This window comes from Solanum verrucosum, unplaced genomic scaffold (genome assembly GCF_900185275.1).
Source record: "Solanum verrucosum unplaced genomic scaffold, falcon-dt-bn FXZP01000238.1, whole genome shotgun sequence".
Classification (NCBI taxonomy): Eukaryota; Viridiplantae; Streptophyta; class Magnoliopsida; order Solanales; family Solanaceae; genus Solanum; species Solanum verrucosum.
Genome location: NW_026020630.1, coordinates 3,144,958 through 3,163,727, shown reverse-complemented (window position 1 = coordinate 3,163,727; position 18,770 = coordinate 3,144,958). Strand labels below are relative to the sequence as shown.

Here is an 18,770-nt window from a genome sequence, read left to right as displayed (position 1 = left end):
CTGTAGCGGAAGGAGGTTCGGACGAACCCACTGACTTTTTCATAGAATCTATATTCATATTAAAATATCAAATAAAACGTACACATAAAATTCAGAACCCTCCAGCATAACGAGGTTGGTGGCCTAGCGGTCTCCACACACCCAGTGAAGTCATTCATTACGCATGTCGTGGGTTCAAAGCCCACTCATGGCACTAAATTTTTGGAATTGGAATTAATTTCAGATAAAAACATTGGATTTTTTTTTTTATAAAAAATAGAAAATTAGCAAATGATAATTTATAAAATTTTTTTGGGAAAATACATAAGTACCCCCCCCCCAGCCTATGCCCGAAATCCCAGAGACACACCTAACCTTTACTAAGGTCCTATTACCTCCCCCGCCCCAAACTTATTTTATATGTAATATTCTACCCCTTTTTGGCCTACGTGGCACTATCTTGTGGGCGCAACGCATGTTGACAAAATTTTCAAGGATAGTGCCATGTAGGTCGAAAAGGGGTAGAATATTATAGATAAATTAAGTTCGGGGGGGTAATAGGACCTTAGTAAAGGTTAGGTGTGTCTCTGAAATTTCGGATATAGGCTGGGGGGGTACTTATGCATTTTCCCTTTTTTTTTTTAAAAAAAAAAACAGCAAACCGGTATAGAAAATTGGCAAATGATAATTTATACTCCATATAAAATAAAATTAAAAAAAAAAACAGAAAAACGGTTAATGAGGAAAAAAAAATAGTGGTCATACTCTAAAACAATATCTAACTATTGATTTCTAGACATTCAAAAAATTTTAACCCAAATATATTTTCATTGATTTCTACTCAAATATTCAAAAACTCTAACCCAAATTTATTTTCAAAAGTTAGGATTCTAACTTTTATTGTTGATCTGATTTCTATCACCCAACCTCTGCCCTTCGATATGTACTATGTACTCCCGCCTCTCCTTTTTCATTTTTTTCTTATTTGTTTTCTTTTACACCTTAGAATTATCTATTCAAAAATCAATTTTTAATATTTTCTAGGGTTATTCCACATATTGATAATTGATTATAGTGAATAGTTGTTATTTGCTTTTCGAAATGGTTCAAGGTCACAATGAAACTAGTAAAATATATATTTTAGGTGCGAAAATATTAATGGTGAATTTAATAATTTTTTCTTACTTAAAATAGTATTCTAGATTATAATAAAAATGTTCGAAATTTATATTTAAAAAATTATTCATCTTTCATTGACAATATTTTAGAACTTTAAATTAAATTACTCAAAGCTTCATATTATTAAAATAAGTTTTTAGAATAACAATATCTAAGATAATGTTTTCAAACATCTCATTAACATAATTTGTGTTTTGTGATTTTTAAGATCGTTATCCTTTTTAAAATTTAGAACCCACGAGCTTGAAATCTGGCTCCGCCTCTGCCCCTATGAAGTTATTTGATAATACAAGATATGAAAGATTCAATTTCCTTGCGTGCATCTCCTCCGCGGCTAACAGAATTCCTGATCTTATTGCTCAACTCTACTGCCCTTTGCCTCATTTCGATCCCTTCTGTCGTTCCCATCAACTTGTTGACAGTTTTCTCAATGGTTGATGCTGTCACCAATTCCTCTTGACGTTCCCAACTCCTAACAGATGTTGCAATCTTCAGCAAGTTGGTTACAAAAACAGCGTTAAATGGTTGATCGTAATTGATTGGCCAAGCTGCTATAGGCACTCCCATGCTAATGCTCTCGAGACAAGAATTCCATCCACAGTGACTCAAAAACCCGCCTGTCGATGTATGTCCCAAGATTTTCAATTGTGGTGCCCAATTTTTCACCACTAGTCCTCTTCCTTCCATTCTTTCTTCAAATCCTTTTGGCAATTCAATCTTCTCCTCATTCTCTTCAAGTTTTTCGGTTTCTATCTTTTTATCTGCTTGTCTTAGTACCCAAATGAAGTTATGATTGCTCTGTTCTAAACCAAGCGCGAGCTCATTGACTTGCTCTTGTCTTAATGTAGTGGTTGTTCCAAACGAGACGAATATAACTGAGTTAACATCTTGCTTGTCTAGAAATTCTAGACATTCATGCTTCGTCATGTTGCTAGAGTCGCGTGATTCTAGCAACATATGAAGTGGACCAATAGCCCAATACTTCTTGTCTTTTGTATGTGCAAGTAAATTCAGGTACTTACTTTCGACTTCTCTGCACGAGTTCATGATTTCTCCTGAATTGAGCTTCCATTCATGTTCTTTTCTAACGAGTGCTGCTGCATATGGTCCACAACAGCTCTCCAACAACGGAAACTCATCGTGCATTTGTTTGATCATTTTTTCATGATCATCATCATCAACTAAGTGATTAATACTTTGTCGGAGCATAGAGTATCTTGCAAAAGCTGAAATGGCGTGGAACATATAAGACTCCACGTTTGGGATCAATGAATGAACATCCCTTATATGCTCCATCATTATGGAATCATGAATTATAACCAATCTCTTCGCATTGGTAGAGATATCAGTACAAGTTCTTCTAATGGGCTCAACGAGCGTTTTCATAAATATAATAATCGAAGGCAAATCATTGCCAGCATCAAGAGAAGAAGGTACCAAAAGGTCCTGAAAATGGATGTTTGAGGCACATAGACCACCTTGGACGCGAAGTTTCAAATTTTGGTTCCGATCAGCAAGGCAGAGGAAGTGTACTCGTATATTATGGGAAGCGATGAAACGAGCAAGAAAGAAGAGTTGATTGAGATGGCTAAAATCAGGAAATGGCACCATGGCTACAATCACTTCATCAAGGTGAGCAACATTGTCTGATGAGTTTGTAGACATTGGAAGAATAAAAGAAGAGAAGAACTGAGAAATGAATAACTTACAATGTGTTTGACAATTGTGTATTATAAAGACGGTAATAAAGACTTTTGAATCTCGTGATATTAAATATGTCATACATGGTGTTGGATTTATAGAAGGAAAGTAAGTGAGATAAATTGAAACGGAATTAGAGAAAAAAAGTCAAATGATAGACATTACTCTATTAATTTAAAACTTTCCATAGAGTTGGCTACACAATTCAATTACCTATAAAGGAGTGGGCACACAATTCTATGACCTATAAAGGAGAAAAAAAAAGGTGTTATATTCAAGTATCCCCAAACCTGTTGGCAAAAAATAAATACACAATTAAGCTATGTTGCTCAGATTCTGCAAAAATGACGTGTTTTAAAGGATCCGACACACACACTAGGAGGAATTTTTGAAGGATCCGAACGACAACTATTCTGAGTGTAGAATCAAGGAATTCATCATGAATGACATAAGAAATAGGAGACTAATTAACCATTAGTATCAAAAACATACTTCTGTATAGTCATTGTTGATTAAAAATTTTAATTATACAAAACTTGAAACCTGATAACAAGATAAAAGATCTTTTCTTGGTTGATATGGTCAATTGTTGCAGATTCTTGAAATACAAACTTTTACAAGGCACTAATAATCAATTTTATAATTGAATCGTACTACGGGACCATTTTCGTAAAAAGGCCAAAAGTACTACTAAACTCAGGGGCGGAGCTAGGAGGGAGCAAGGGGGTTCATCCGAATCCCGTTTAGCTGAAAGTTACATGGTATATTTAAGAACAAAATTATCTTTTATGTATATATAGTATATGTTGAATCCCCTTAGCTTCTTCGTGTAATTACTACTTTATTAGTGAAAATCTTGGCTCGGACACTGACTGTCTCAACTCAAAAGCCATAATAAGCAAAAATCTCAACATCTTGAACTTGCAAGCTTTTTGATAGCTGGATCAAAGCCAAAAACAAGCCATCACCTGTCCACCAAATCAATGCACCGTCAGATTTTATATACTTATTGCCTATGTTGCTAGGACTCGTCAAAATTGTCGACTTGTGCATGTAGGATCCTCCAAAAGTAGTGCATTTCGAGGATATTGAATAGGGGTGCGTGTCAGATCCTCCAAAAGCAGTGCTTTTCTGGAGGATACTGATCAGGGGTGCCACAACATTTTGGAGAGTCCGAGCAACATAGCTTATCGCGAGCACAATATTTTTTTTATAGCAACACAAAAACGCATACAGAGCAGTTAAAGAGAGTACCTCTGTTAGAGAAACTACAGATGGCTCATTTCTTGGATGGGACTTGATATTTTTCCAAGTTTTAATGTCAGATTGCATCAAATTTAGTTGCTCCTTGATCTCATATAACAACGTTAGCTCTTCGTGTCTGTTAGATTCTTGCCTCGTACGTTGTCTCTCAACTTCAGCTACCTCAAACGTTGTCCTATTGACAGGACGAATCTCTGCTGTTTCTGAAGCACTAGTGGTAGGAGAAGCAGCTTCACCTACTCTATGTAACTTGTTCTCATTCTGCATAGGTACTAAATTAAGTTGCTCCTTAATGTCATGTAACAACATTAACTCTTTGTGTCTCTCTGTCTCTTGCCTCGTACCATGTCTCTCGACTTCAGCTATCTCAAACTTCTTATTGACACGACGAATCTCTGCTGTTTCTGAAGCATTAGTCATTGGACAATTTTCCAAATGCTTTATAGGTACTAAATTTAGTTGCTCCTTAATGTCATGTAACAACATTAGCTCTTTGTGTCTGTCGGGTTCTTGCCTCGTACCTTGTCTCTCGACTTCAGCTTTCTTAAACGTGGTCCTATTGACGCAATGAATGTCTTCTGTTTCTGAAGCACTAGTTGCTGGACAAATTTCAAAATGCTGCTCAGGTACTAAATTTGGTTGCTCCTTAATGTCATGTAACAACATTAGCTCTTCATGTCTCTCGGGTTCTTGCCTCGTACCTTGTCTCTCGACTTCAGCTATCTCAAACGTCGTCCTATTGACATGACGAATCTCTGCTGTTTCTGAAGCACTAGTTGTAGGACAAATATCCAAATGCTGCATAGGTACTAAATATTTCTTATGCGAATCAGTTTCATCTTTAACAAGTTGTTTTTGAGCCTCCTTTCGGACAACAAAATCTTCGTCTTTAATGGCTCGAGGGACTTCAAAGACATCAAGAACATTCGGAGGAGAAGCAGAACGACTAGCAGCAACTTCGTTATCTGATTTATTCCCTCGATGCTGAACAAGGTACGTTTCTTTAAATTGCTCCAAGAAATTGTTACAAGAGCTTCTTTTAGAAACTGGTAAACTAGACAATTTCGCATAGTTAGCACCAGCAATCTGTTTCACTCTTTCTTCCAACTTTTCGATCTGCTCACAGTACAAACTTATACTCCCAGCCGTTGGAACATCATTCAAATCGCGTTTTGGACTGATCTTTTCGTCTTTAAGAACATCCTTTTTCATATTAGCATATTTCAATGTGATATTCGGAGTGGATTTACACCTCCCAATAGATTGAACAATCATTTTTCCTTCTAAATCCTCGAGATATTCGAGATCACTATCATCAATATCATCATCATAGCCCATACTCACAAGCTTATATCGATAAGCTTGTGCATGATGATCCAATTCATCTATCTCCATCTGTTTTTGATCAATAAGTTCTTGTAAAACAGATAATGATTCTTCAGCATGACTCATTTTTTCTTCTACAAATCTCTTGTACTGTTCTGCTTCCATTTCCTCTGCAGCCTTTTCACCTTGTAAACGTAAAATCATCGATAACGCTTCAGTTGCTGCACTAGATGAGGCTTCACTCTCTTCATCCAACTCATTGTACAACTTCTCTATAAGTTGTTCTTGAACACAAAGCATTTCTTGTAATGATTCTACGTCGAATCGAGACATTGCCTTGCCAATATCAGCCATCAAACATAACAAAAAAAAAAGAAAGGAAGAAAAAAACAATCTTGTTTATATCTCTAATAAGAGAAATGAACACCTTTCGTCGAAAAATTATATTATACAGGTCAAAATAACACCGTTAGCGAAATTTCTGATTTCACTACTAGCTAATTGATAATAGTACTATATGAATCACCTAAAGCTCCAAAGATTCAATTTTGATCAACCTATTGCACATCCAACAAGAAATTATCTAAAAATTTACATTTACATCTAGACAAAAAAGAGCAAATTTCAAATTTATTATTTTCAGGTATGAAGAAACCTCAAATATTTAAATTTATTTTCTAAGGAATCACAAAATTAACAAGAAAAAAAAAGTTATTTAAGATAAAAAGATATGTTATTGTTGATGAAGGATCAATGAAAATAGAAAAATCTCCACTAGAGGAAGATAATCAAATAGGCAAAGATAATATAAATTGATTTTCTTTCCTCTAGGGAGATTTTTCAGATCAAAAAAAAATTTGATTTTTTTTTATTATAATTTTTTCATGACAGTTTTGTTTTTGATTTAATTTGTGTTTTACAAAATGAAAAGTAAAACAAATCCTCTGTGAATCCGCATTTAGTGTTTACATCAAATTAAGTGATTTAAATATTAAGTGCGAATAATATTTTTTTTCCTTGTCTCTTCCAAATCCATATCTTAATAGATTTGGGCAAATATATCATTACCTTGAACACTAAGTTGTTGGATCGTTAAAAAAAATTGACGTGTGTGTCAGATACTCTAAAAGTAACGCATTTTGGAGAATCCGACATTTATGCGGTAACAAAAAGAAAATTGTATTAATATGGAATAATACATAAAGAAGACTATGTCTCCGAATTTAGAAAATTGTCATTCTTTTCGAAACAGACTAAAAAGGAAACATTGTTACATAAACAAGAACAAATAGAGTATCTTTTGCTCTTAGTTTTCATATATATGTTGTCTGATATCTATTTTAGAGCCTGATTAATACAGATTCACACCAGAAAAGTCTCACAATTTGGAGTAAAACCCTCTTTAATTATCAGAGGCGACTCCATTCTCAGAACTCAAACAAAGAGAGTATCTTTGCTTAAACACAAACTCACTTGGATGGATAATATAATATATACTAATTTAGAAATTAGCATACAAACTTAACCAACATATATTAATATGGACTAATTTCTCTTGTAACAAGAGGATTTAGTTCCAAAAAAAGGAAAAGACATTTGAACTTTTTTGACAAAATACTTAGACTTCATTGAAGATGATGAACTCTTTGGAGAAATTGATGATGTCTCATAATTAACTTCTTTATCATCTTCTTTGATTGTCTCCAACATCTTTGATGCTCTCTTTCTCATAATATTTACAAATTGTGGTGGTGCTGCTTCACTAACAAACCTTGCAATACGAGCATTCGACATTTTTAGTAGAGTGTTAATTAACTGAGACGTCGATAGAAAAAAATGATGAATTAAAAGATAGTAAGTGAAAGTGGTGTTTGAAGAGAAATTGGTTGTTAATGACCTAAGAAATACACATAGTGTGGAACTTGTATCTATATTAGTCTAGTTAAGAGCTACGTGATTATCTACGAGTTTCATATCTAGACTATCGAGTGTTCACAGAAACACTGCCCCCCCCCCCCCAACTACCTTATTGTGCTAGGTGGACCCCTTTTTAAGACTCTTTTCCTTTCTTATACGTCTCTCAACAAGTTATAGCTAAAAAAATTATTTTAGGTCATAAATTTAAATCTCAATAGTAATATTCATGCATTTTTTTTATCGTCTTGTTAGAATTTCTGACTTCGCCTTTGAATCTAGATTAGTTTATGAAACTATGCATGCTAAGGCTAAAATTGATTTAATTGTCTTAATGAAATGGTTTAAATTATTTTTAGAAGTTAGTGCCAGCGCTTGCTTTTCGTATTAATTGTATAGATAGAGATATTTACCTCTACTTCTAGATTTAACCACAATTAATGGGACCAATTAATTAATAATTAGGCAAAGCTATAGTATTAGGTATGAACTCGAATTCATAACTTGTTTTAGTTACAGGATTCACAATTAAATATCCATATATATGAGCCGAGCCACTATTAGAAATAGCGTTTTTCTCACCCCGAATCAATGAGAAATTTGTGTTATAAAATAGGATTTCCCACCCCCTATTTCCACCGAACCAGCTCACTCGAAAAAGACTGGTCAAAAGCAGATTCCCATTGAAATACTGGTATAACCACTGGAAAAAGATTCCCATTGAAATACTGGTATAACCACTGGAAAATTTTCTTTTCTAACTGATTCAATCAAAATATCTGTGGATAGACCACCGAAGATTTTTCAATGGGAAAATAGTGACTTTTTAGTATTGAGTATCAGTCGAAAATAGTCTTTCAATTATCACAAAGACAGGGGTAAAATCTATGTACATCTTATACTCCCTAGACTCCTATTGTAGCTTCGCCCTGGTTTCTAGGGATATGTAGGAAACAAAAAATATAACTTAGAGATATGGTGTTGTTGTTTCTATCGAAAACTTCCAAATTTGCACTTTATATCATTGAAAATAGCAAGTGGCTCATAAAATGCCACATATTCTTTTTACATCAGTTACCTCAACTGCCTGTTTCAAGTTGATTTATTTGGTAAAATTATGGCATTAAAGGCATGTGTATATGTGGTGGTGAGGAGGGGGTGGAAATGGTAAGAGTTATTGTCGTGTGATTAACAAGTTACAAATTTAAGCTGTGAAAATAGTAATATATAAGGTATATAAGAAATTTATTATGATCCAACCCTTCCTCGGACCTTGAGCATGACAAGAGTTTAGTGCACCATACTGCCCTTTTTTCTCGGATGTAAATTGGATGGCTAGAATTTCTTTGACGAACGTTAATGAATAATTTGTGTGTTCCTGTAAAGTAAAGTCGTCTTCATGGGGGGCACAAAACATGACGGACTGGAATCTTTTACTATAGTCGTTGGTCATTAGACACTTAATTCTGTCACAGATCTGATTCATTCAGACCCATTAAGAGATTTTTAAGTAGAAAAACAAACGCACTTAATGACCTAATGTCTGAATCATTCAAATTCAGACCTCCATTAAATGCAAACAAATGAGTATTGTATCTTCCTAGTAAAATAGAGTCGTCTTGTAATGTGAGAAAATATGTAACTCTTTGGGATTTACAAGTAAAAATAGCATCAATATTGGAAAAATTAACTCATTGATGATGGGGAAAAACTCCATTTATTGTATAGAAATAAAATTAACTCATGATACATGCATTTGTCTGGGTGAGGATCTCGTCAAACAAGCTGAGGTCGGCTATACGAGTCCTCACTGTCCATGTTTGTCCGATCTCATCAAACAATAATAAGAAAAAAATGAATAAATAGAACATGACCACTGTCAAACTTGTGTCATTTGAAATAACAAAATATGTATAGTTTGTCTAAAAGAATGGAGCCATTGAAGATAATTTAAGCCTGCAAAAAGCTGGCGTATTTGGCGCCTAAGAAAAGCCTCTGGATGCAAAGCAGGGCGTTTTTCGTGACCTCTGCAGTTCCGTGGTTCAATAGTTTCATTACCCGTTCCTTAGCTTTGAGGTCAGCCACTATGACTCGCCCGGCAGGATGGCACTGAATGAACTGTGACAAGTCATAGCAAGCTACAGCAAGTGTCCTTGCATCATTTGATGTATCCAAAATCGTCATGAGCACTCTCAAGATCTGCAACACAACACGACAATGATCACTCTATACACTCAGTACAATAGTCGTTGGACTGATTTATGAGTTAATGGTCAAGAACACGCTTGAACTATCACTATTTCGCGAGTTTCACACCTCAACTATCAGTTGTTCGCTTTCCCCACCCGAACTATCACCATCTATGTATTAAAACACACCTAGGCCAACTATCAACTATTCATTTTTCCTACCTGAACTATCACCATCTACTTAACTAGGTATGTTTTAATACATAAGCAAAAATGGAACAGTTGATAGTTGGGATGTGAAACTCGCGAAAAAGTGATAGTTCAGGTGTGTTTTTGACCATTTACTTATACACTCAATACAGTAACAGGGGATGAAAACAATAAACCTACAAAGATCACCACAACACCAGTGTTATTAAGAGTCATTGCTTCGGTGCTTAAAACATGATTCATGTGAAGCAAGAGGTTATCGCTTTAAAAATGGGTGCTAAGTAAATACAACGAGAACCAATCCACTTCTTTGATTCGCAACTTTGAGGAGTTAGATTAATATTGACATTATTGTACATTCGATATTGAAATTAGTTATTTTAGTTTCAATTTATCTTTACTGTACTAAATTGTAGATGTTTGATAGTTTTTAATTTACTGTAAATAGTACATTTTTATTCACAGAAGTGTGAGCTTCAATCCCTATGGACCTTGTCGTTTTTTGTGCTTTTCACTTCAAAAACACTTCACCACTCTATTGACTATTATAACTGATATATGTGGTTACTTATAATGTGTTAAGTTTTGGATTTCATTTAGCAAGTCATTGCCAGCAAGATTGTTGAGCAGTTACGCGACCTGCAAGATTTTTGTTTTTCTCACAGATAGGCACAACAGTAATGGTAATTTATGGTGTTTAAGCAAATACGAAAGAATGAGAAATGCCATAGGCAATACCTGAAAACCGTTCTCCTCGAAACAAGTTATATTTTCCTTCCAGAATAGAGGATCTTTATGCATGGGGGACCAATCAAGACTGCCAAGTAGGACTTCCTGCTTGTACTTATCATACGAACTCAATTTTTTGATGTTGGCCTTCAATCCTCCTTCAAGTTGATTCAGAGCGTCCAAAAGGTCCTAAAACAGATTACACGGCAAATTAGGGTGATGTCGATAAATCTGTGAATCTAGAAATTCATTTCGGCCAACTAAACCTTCTCGAACTGTTTCTTTTTAAGAACCAAAATGATTTGTGCCAAAATAACATATGCCAAGAAGAACAAAAATTCATTGGACACGTAATGGATCTTAAAAGTACTATTTCTGCATCTCCCTGACTAAATCCGCCTACATTAGGATTATTTTTAGGTGCAGGAAAAGAAGATTCATCCTCAGAAACAAGAAGTTCTGTCTTAAAAGGTTCACGATTATTCCATAGACATGTTAACATGATTAAGTACTGTCTAAACAGTCTATTATTTCAACTTTGGCGGAACTTCTTTCAATTTGCTTTTATTATACAGAAATAGAAAATAAAGTAAGATACTGTATCAAATTAAAAACCACAAAACCGTTCAATTCACCTCATCACTCCAAGCCTGCGCTTTCAAGCTCTGTACAATTTGCAGCACATCCAGGTCTACCATTTGAGCACCAAATGACCCTCTGGCAAGCAAATTCCTAAGAGTCAAGATGACAACTCTGACTACCTGTAGTCATTGATACATAAAAATGCCATGAACGATGATGAGTCAAATATACTTCATAGATGGATAAATAGAAAATGCAACAGATTACTGCCTAGAAATCAAATGACTGAAAACTAACTCAAGAAAAGTGAATGATGAACGTGAATGAAGGAAGTCAATCATGACTACATAACTAGCGGATAGCAAGCAGAAAAGATATTCTTCCTGAGTTCTTTCTAGGCATCCAAAGGAGACAGCTACATTAAGTTTAAGACATAGGGATAGCCAGTAGAAATGATATTAGAACAAATGGCAGCAAAAATAGCTCACCTTCTCCTTTGTCGAACCTTTAACAACTTCAATCAATCGAGGTAGGGCCCTAGAAGTAGCCAAGTACTCAATTGCAGGTTCGTAGTAAGACAAAAGCCAAATGCATAGACATGTCTCGTAGAGAAGCTGCTTTAAAGAAGAACAGTGAATCAGATGCATCATTGTTAAAATTGCGGAGAAACCGCTTTACTAAAAAAAGGTTGTAATTTGGCCTATGTGTAGTTTCTTGTCCTCCTATTTCTGCTATTATCTACTGTCGCTTAAACTTCAATTATCACACTATTATGTTGTAGTTACTGTTCCTTTTTTCCAGAATGCTTTGTCATACTCTCTAAAGTATTTTGCCATGATTTCTTCACTTCCATTATTTCTTTTTCGATCTGCTTTGGTATGCTTTCCTTGAGTCGAGAGTCGACCTCTCTACCTCTTATTTTCCTTCTCAACTCAAGGTGATCTAAATATCATGTCTACGACCCTCACCTCCCCGGAAATGCCTTCGTTCCACATCAATTGTACAATAAAATATATCTCGATTGGACTAAGGAAGAACAAAAAATCTTCGCTTGATGATTAAGACTGCGTACACTCTACCTCCCCAGACCCCACTTGTGGGATTACACTAAGTATGTTGTTGTAATTTGGCCCATGTATGGAAGACGGGTCAAAGATGGAAGCATGGAACTTTCTGTCAACAATTATGAGCTGCATGACACATGGAGTGAAATGACAACCATCTTAACAGTCACTTCCCAGCACGGCTACAGAATTTATGAAATTGGTCTAACATGTGGCAATACTAGTGTAAACACGAACCTGAATGGACTGCTGAGTAGATGCTGGTGAAATTAAAGGAACGAGCAGCTTCACTCCATCAGCTTGAACAAATGAACGTCGAACAACAGGCTCCTTCAACAGAGTTGCAAGACAATTGATTGCAGAGGGAATGCTACAACTAGGATGAGAAGGCTTTCTCAGCTGAAATGATACAGAGGAATCAGGATGGACAACAGTAACAAGTAATTGTCATATAATTTTATGCTTCTAGCAACAAGTGAAAATAAACCCACAACATCACACATATGCCCCTCCTTTTCTCCCATCACTTTATTGACTTAAAAATTAAGAAAGAATACCATAACAAGCAAAAAGAGACGGCATAATACATAAGCAAACACTCAAACTTGGCCTCAGTTGGCAGATAAGCACTCCAACTATGAGAGCGCACATCTAGACACCTCAACTTGGTCTCAAATGGCAAATAGACACTCAGTTGTCCCACTGTCTCATGGACACCCGATGCTGACGTGGCACATAAATTTTAGAGGTGTCTAGATGATTATTAGTAAGTTGGAGTGTACAACTGACACAGTGAGGATGAGTTGAGGTGTCTAGAGATGTGCATACTCATAGTGGAAGTTCTTACTTGTCAGCTGCGGCCAAGTTTGAGTGTCTGTTTATGTATTGTGCCAACAGAGAGAGACGCCACAATTTGAAAGAGCAAAGAGATTAGCAAGTACTACTGCAGAAATTCAATACCTCCTTAAACCATTGCAAATCCCCTTAAAATGTCTAGAAAAAACACCTCACGAATTGGTTAAAATAAAAATAAAAATTTGAGGTGGGGGGGCTGGGGGACCACAAGTGGAGGTACAAAGTAAAAGTGCAAAATATAGGAATGCAGATGAACCTGTGCGCATAGCCAATCCACTAGGCCATTCAGAACATTTTCCATAGTGGTGAGTGTCCTCTTTGAACTCGAGGCATCTCCATTTGCATCAACAACATTCTGAACATTTGGCCTGGCACTGGAATTACCAAAAAGAATAGAAGAACCATATGGAAGTTATCAGTAAATCGTCCTAATTTAAGTCTCTCGAGCTGAATGACATCATAGGAATAATGACTTTACTACCTCGCTATCAAAGAGAGAATCTTACAGCTCTTCTCTTGTATGAACCAATTACCTTTCCAAAGAAATCTGAAAGAAATAAACTCATCATTCAAAAAAAGAAAGGATGTGATGACGCAAGAAAACATACAATCTTCTGTATTTAAAAGATAATTATCGCAAAGAAGAGACTGCATATAGGCAGAACAGTGAATTTCAAAAGAACATACAACTCTCATTTTCCTGTTGAGCTATCTACATGTGCATTTGGATTTTGGATTTTCCATTTTCAACATTTGCTCCGTTAGAGCCAAATGACATATGAACCCACTGTTTAGTTTCAGGAGTAAAATCAATCTGGGATACATATGCATATATAATTAATCGAAGCACCGTAGGGTTGTTGACTTTGTTTTTGACTCCATGTTGCCTCCTAATATTTGGCATAGTTCAGAAAGTCTTGATTATGAACCTTACCACTTAAATAGATGCAGGGTATTAAAATCCTAAAGGACTATAGGTCAGTTTCTCCATCAATAAAATTTACCAAATTAACGAGAATTTATAAATACAAAAGATCAAGTGTTGACCGGATTTTAAAAAAGAGAAGCAGTTCTAGTGGATTTTGGATAAGGAGCACAAAAGAAAGAGAAAAGAACTTCGCCTTCAAAATATCTGATATTTTCAAACACTTAACTTGCTGATGAATCATCAAGAAATGAAATAAAATATAATTAAATGAACTACTGCTAACTGCATCTCAAACGTGAGGAACAGTAACTCTTCAGTGATCTTGTAAACTGGGCATTGAGATGATAAAGTATGAAGCCATATAAAAGTATAGATATAGGAAAATCCATATATCAACACGTGAATACACGAGGTCTCAGGTTCAAATCCCAACAGAAGCAAAACACTAGGTGATTTCCTCCCATCTGTTTTAGCCAACTTGGCATCTGTTGCCGGTGGGACGTGGCAAGTATCCCGTGGAATTAGTCGAGGTGCGCACAAGATGGGGCAAACACCACAATTATAAAAAAAACACATGTGAATTCATGAAGACATAGGATAAAGAGGGAGTAGTGCATCAAGCATGTTATAGAGAGAGAAAGGAAGAAAAATAAATCTAGGAGACAAGCTCAAAGTATAGTACAACAGGCACCATCACATCTGACAACAGCAGACTAAAAGTTCGAAAAAATACTTAATAAAAGCACCTGAGGAAAGGTTCATAAGTGTCTTCATTGGATAAAGAGCTGTCATGGAATAATCTCGCTCTTCTTGGGTTTGCTGCAAGAACAAGAGTATAGATTGGTCAATCTATCAAAAGAGATCTAAAACACTAAAAGAAAACATGAATCAGCATGGCTAATATGTTGCTAAATAGCCCATAGCTAACACGATTTTTTTGATAATCCACCACTAATCCGTCGTTATTTAGGATTAGCAACGATTTTTGTTGTTTAGTGACAGAAGTTGTTCGTTGATAATACTTCTTTTCTTTTGCAGTGAAAGATGCACCCCAGTTACCTGTAAGCATTTCATCAATTAAAGCTAAAACATATTCCACAGTTTCTTCCTTGAAGACATCTCGTAAAGTAGTAACAAAAACATGGATATAAGCTGGACCGTCCTGCAAAAAATGCTTCCAGTTTATCAATGTAGTAAAACTAAAGACCATTCTGGAACATCAAGGACGATAGAAGATTGAAAAAGAAACCAAAACTGAAGTAAAAATAGGTATTTCTTTAATTCATCTGTTGGAAACACCATTACGTACGTTCCCCACAAGCATATTGTATGTAGCTTACAAAAAACTTGAAAACAAACATCATCATCAACTGATAACTGAAATTATATGGACAACCCTTTTTTTATTAATGAATAACTTTTGATAGATTAACACCGAAGCCACACATAAGGAGGACACAGAATCAGAGACAAAACAAAAATAGGCAGGAATTCGGCGTGAGCCACCGCGGATTAGTAAAGATAAGATTAGTGATTGTACTATATCAACAATATCGATTGAAGAGAATATTTAATTTTTCTCCCAGTGAGTTCCGACTCATTTTTCTGGTGACATAAAAAGCAAACACAATATTACTATATATGAGACCTTCTCCAGATAGAATTTAGAAGAAAAATCCAACTAAATAAAAGAAAGATTAGGCAGAAAAGTTTCAGTGAACATGGAAGTAAGATGCATGAGCCGGAATTGGGGAGCAATTAACATGTAAATCATAGCTAAATGAAAACACAGAAAACGTTACATTATCCAGCAACTGAGATTTGTAGCTTTCAGCCATTTTATCATAACGCCTCAACAGCTGAAGATCTGTTCCTCTGATCAGTTTCGTGGTCATGTAAGTGTCCCATGGAATATCCCTCCTCAAAACCTTTAAACAGTAAAGCACACAATATGAGTTGTGCAGTAAGAGACACAGTTGATCACACTACTAGTTGCAGTTTCCTTTATTCCACCGCCCCCACCCACCCCTTCTTGTGGATATCATAACCCTACTGTGCAAAAGTGGGATACGCACTTGCAATGGATGTCTGGGTGTTGATACATATCATGAGCGACATGGAAATAGATCAAGTAATATCTTTCTTTAGCCAAGAAAAAAAATTTCTAGTTTGCATGGTCCAATCATTGATTGCGAAAATTTCTACAATAAATTGGGTAGATCACTAGTTTAGTTACCTAGCCACGATTCTACTATTTGCTAGAATAATCTAAGATGAATCTCCCCGATGGTTAAAATAGAAAGAGTAAATACGATTTTCAATCATGAGAATAGACAACTTTTCTATGTCAAATAATTCTCTACTACAAAGGCAACTAATAATTAAACTTTAACACAAGTCATGAACCTCGTGTTCTAGTCGTCCATTTATTGTTTCTTTTATTTACACAGACAAGCTATTATAGCCTTTGAAGAAGAAGAAGGTCAATGGATGAAAAAGAAAGCAACTAACTGCCACAGACCTAGATGTTCATTACAATGATGGTAGAAATCAACTTATTAGTACATAACTGTAGATTCATGACGATGCTTATTCATGCGAAAAAATACCTGCTCGGTGGTGAGCTCAGCATTTTCAATTGTCATTGTGATTATATTCTTCCGATATGAAAATCTTATATCCTCTAATGAAACAAGAAAATTCAGAATCTGTTGTTTCCTTCAACCTGTATAGAGTCCACATATATATATCAAAACTCTGACAGATAATTAAGTCATACATTGTAAGCAGATTCACCTAAAAACGGGATCATCAAATGTTTCTCACAAACTGAGTGAATTTAATTTTGAAAAACACAACAAAAAGAAAAGAAAAAAAAAGAGAATTTTGTAGAAACGAAATAACCAGATGTTTACAGAAAAAAATACATCATTTCAAGAGAAGCGTCACAAGAAAATGACTGTCAGAGAATCAATAGGCATATAAAGTGGGATACATAAAGTAATGAGAAGTTGGTGGATCAAAAGTTGACCTCAAAATCTCAACGATCAGCACAATCCAACAACATACCCAATGTAATCCCACCAGTGAGGTCTGAGGAGGGTAGGATATACGCAGACCTTACCCCTACCTTTGTGAGGTAGAGAGGTTGTCTCCAATAGACCGTCGGCAACGACCAGCACAATCCGAGCTCACTAATTCCAACAGATTATAATTTAATAATTGATCCACAAAAGCAAAGCATTTTACTCGTGAAGCAATACGCCCAATTTCTATCCAGTTCATTTTTTTCAACCCAGCCTTACATTCAATCAAACCCAAACTTGACATTTCCCCTCATGCACAACAAAGAAAGATTCAACCTTTTCTTTTTTTAAATCAAACTTAACACTCCTAGAGTTATCATTTTTCATTCCTCTCATCCAAAAAAAAAACAAAGAAGAAAAAAAGAAAAGACTCAACTTTTTCTTGTTCGAAATTCAAGACTCAACCTTTAAAACTAAGAATTAGCATTTTACATTGCTCTCATCCAAAAATCAAAGAACCAAATACTATCATCAAGTCAATTAACCGAAATTCGGATACATAAAGCAATGAGAAGTTAGCAGATCAAAAGTTGACCTCACAATCTTTTTTTCCTTGGATTCAGATTTCACCCCATTTCAAACAATCCCTACAATTCAAGCTCACTAATCCAAACTAACTATCATAAACAAATTGAACCACAAAAGCATTCATATTAAACGCTCATTCAAATCCAGAATTAGCATTAGCATTTCACAGTCCTCTCAAGCACAACAAAAAAAAAAAAAACTTTTTTCTTTTCAAGACTCAATCTTTATCTTCTAAAACACATTCATTAAAACCCAAAATTAGCAATTCTCATTCCTCTCATCAAAAAATGAAAAAGACTCAACCTTTTGTTTTTTTCAAGATTCAACCTTTAAAACCCAAGATTTGACATTTCACATTCCACTCAACCCAAAAAAAAAAAAAAAAAAAAAAAAACCAGTACTATAATCCAATCAATTAACTGAAATTGACATAAATTTCAAAAGAGATTAATTAAATGAAAATAAATAAATACAAATAAAAATACCATATGAAGGTGGTGATGAACAGAGGTGCCACAGATGGGAGTTGAAATCTGAAAGAGCCAAGCAGATAGATCAACCTTGAGGGAAAAAAAAAAGTGATTCAAAGACTTAAAATATAGCACATTTGGTCCTTTAATTATTAATAAATTTTGAATGTGTCCTTAAAGTTTGTCAAAAGCAATACTATTGGTCATCAATCATCATTTTACAAATTCTAGTTGTTAGATTTGGAAGTTTAGTTTGTGCATTTTTCTTTAAAAAAAAAATTATAAATACTTTTCGTGTCTAATTTAACTTTTTGGATGTAATTTCTCTCTAATCTTGTAGTTTTTAATGTTGTTTATGGGATTTGAGGGGATCTTCATGGTGTTTTCCGTTAAAAAAAATAATTCTCGATTCTCATTAAGTCAAACAACTCTAACTTATTATATAGTTGATAGAAACTAAAAGTGCTTACTTATGACAAATTTAAGGAACCAAAACTGACTTAAGGGTGTGTTTGGTATGAAAGAAAATGTTTTCCTAGAAAATGTTTTCTTGGAAAACAAGTTGATTTTTGACTTATTTTCTCATGTTTGGTTAGTGAGTAGAAAATATTTTTCAGAAAAGATTTTTTGTGTTTGATTTATGAATGAAAAATGTTTTTGAAAAATTTCTTTTATTTTTACTAGAGTAGAAAATAATTTTTGAAATTGAAAATATTTTTTAAAAACAAACTTAATTTTTTTTTTGGGGTGGGGGCTGATAGGGGGTG

General features: G+C 34.9%; 3 protein-coding genes across 4 annotated transcripts; all 3 read right to left on the bottom strand.

Annotated features, from left to right (window-relative positions):
* Nucleotides 1–1,429: 1,429 nt before the first annotated feature.
* On the bottom strand, nucleotides 1,430–2,856 carry LOC125811655 (zeatin O-glucosyltransferase-like). The gene has a single exon (XM_049491179.1). The coding sequence runs from the start codon at nucleotides 2,821–2,823 to the stop codon at nucleotides 1,435–1,437; it is 1,389 nt and encodes a 462-aa protein (XP_049347136.1). The 5' UTR covers nucleotides 2,824–2,856; the 3' UTR covers nucleotides 1,430–1,434.
* Nucleotides 2,857–3,583: 727 nt separating this feature from the next.
* LOC125811959 (uncharacterized) lies at nucleotides 3,584–5,819 on the bottom strand. 2 transcript variants are annotated; one of them, XM_049491507.1, is made up of 3 exons: nucleotides 4,824–5,819; nucleotides 4,114–4,643; nucleotides 3,584–3,827 (listed from the first exon to the last, which is right to left on the bottom strand). In XM_049491507.1, exons 1-3 carry the CDS (start codon nucleotides 5,800–5,802, stop codon nucleotides 3,804–3,806), a joined length of 1,533 nt encoding a protein of 510 aa, XP_049347464.1. In that variant the 5' UTR covers nucleotides 5,803–5,819; the 3' UTR covers nucleotides 3,584–3,803. The 2 variants fall into 2 exon arrangements, with proteins under 2 accessions (XP_049347464.1, XP_049347463.1); XM_049491506.1 differs by having other exon boundaries at nucleotides 4,114–5,819.
* Nucleotides 5,820–9,068: 3,249 nt separating this feature from the next.
* Nucleotides 9,069–18,111, bottom strand: LOC125811614 (V-type proton ATPase subunit H-like). Its single transcript, XM_049491134.1, has 12 exons — nucleotides 18,019–18,111; nucleotides 16,529–16,644; nucleotides 15,722–15,847; nucleotides 14,979–15,081; nucleotides 14,666–14,738; nucleotides 13,473–13,538; nucleotides 13,248–13,365; nucleotides 12,374–12,535; nucleotides 11,561–11,686; nucleotides 11,126–11,251; nucleotides 10,500–10,679; nucleotides 9,069–9,561 (listed from the first exon to the last, which is right to left on the bottom strand). The coding sequence occupies exons 2-12, from the start codon at nucleotides 16,562–16,564 to the stop codon at nucleotides 9,313–9,315; spliced, it is 1,365 nt and encodes a 454-aa protein (XP_049347091.1). The 5' UTR covers nucleotides 16,565–16,644; nucleotides 18,019–18,111; the 3' UTR covers nucleotides 9,069–9,312.
* Nucleotides 18,112–18,770: the final 659 nt, after the last annotated feature.

Coding starts and splice junctions, on each gene's coding strand:
- LOC125811655 (XM_049491179.1), bottom strand. CDS start 2,823: ATGTCTACAAACTCATCAGACAATGTTGCTCACCTTGATGAAGTGATT.
- LOC125811959 (XM_049491506.1), bottom strand. CDS start 5,802: ATGGCTGATATTGGCAAGGCAATGTCTCGATTCGACGTAGAATCATTA. Junction 3,828..4,113: donor CTGTAGTTTCTCTAACAGAG/GTACTCTCTTTA, acceptor TTTGGTGGACAG/GTGATGGCTTGTTTTTGGCT.
- LOC125811614 (XM_049491134.1), bottom strand. CDS start 16,564: ATGACAATTGAAAATGCTGAGCTCACCACCGAGCAG. Junction 13,366..13,472: donor ATTCTCTCTTTGATAGCGAG/GTAGTAAAGTCA, acceptor TGGTAATTCCAG/TGCCAGGCCAAATGTTCAGA. Junction 9,562..10,499: donor TCGAGGAGAACGGTTTTCAG/GTATTGCCTATG, acceptor GTTGTGTTGCAG/ATCTTGAGAGTGCTCATGAC.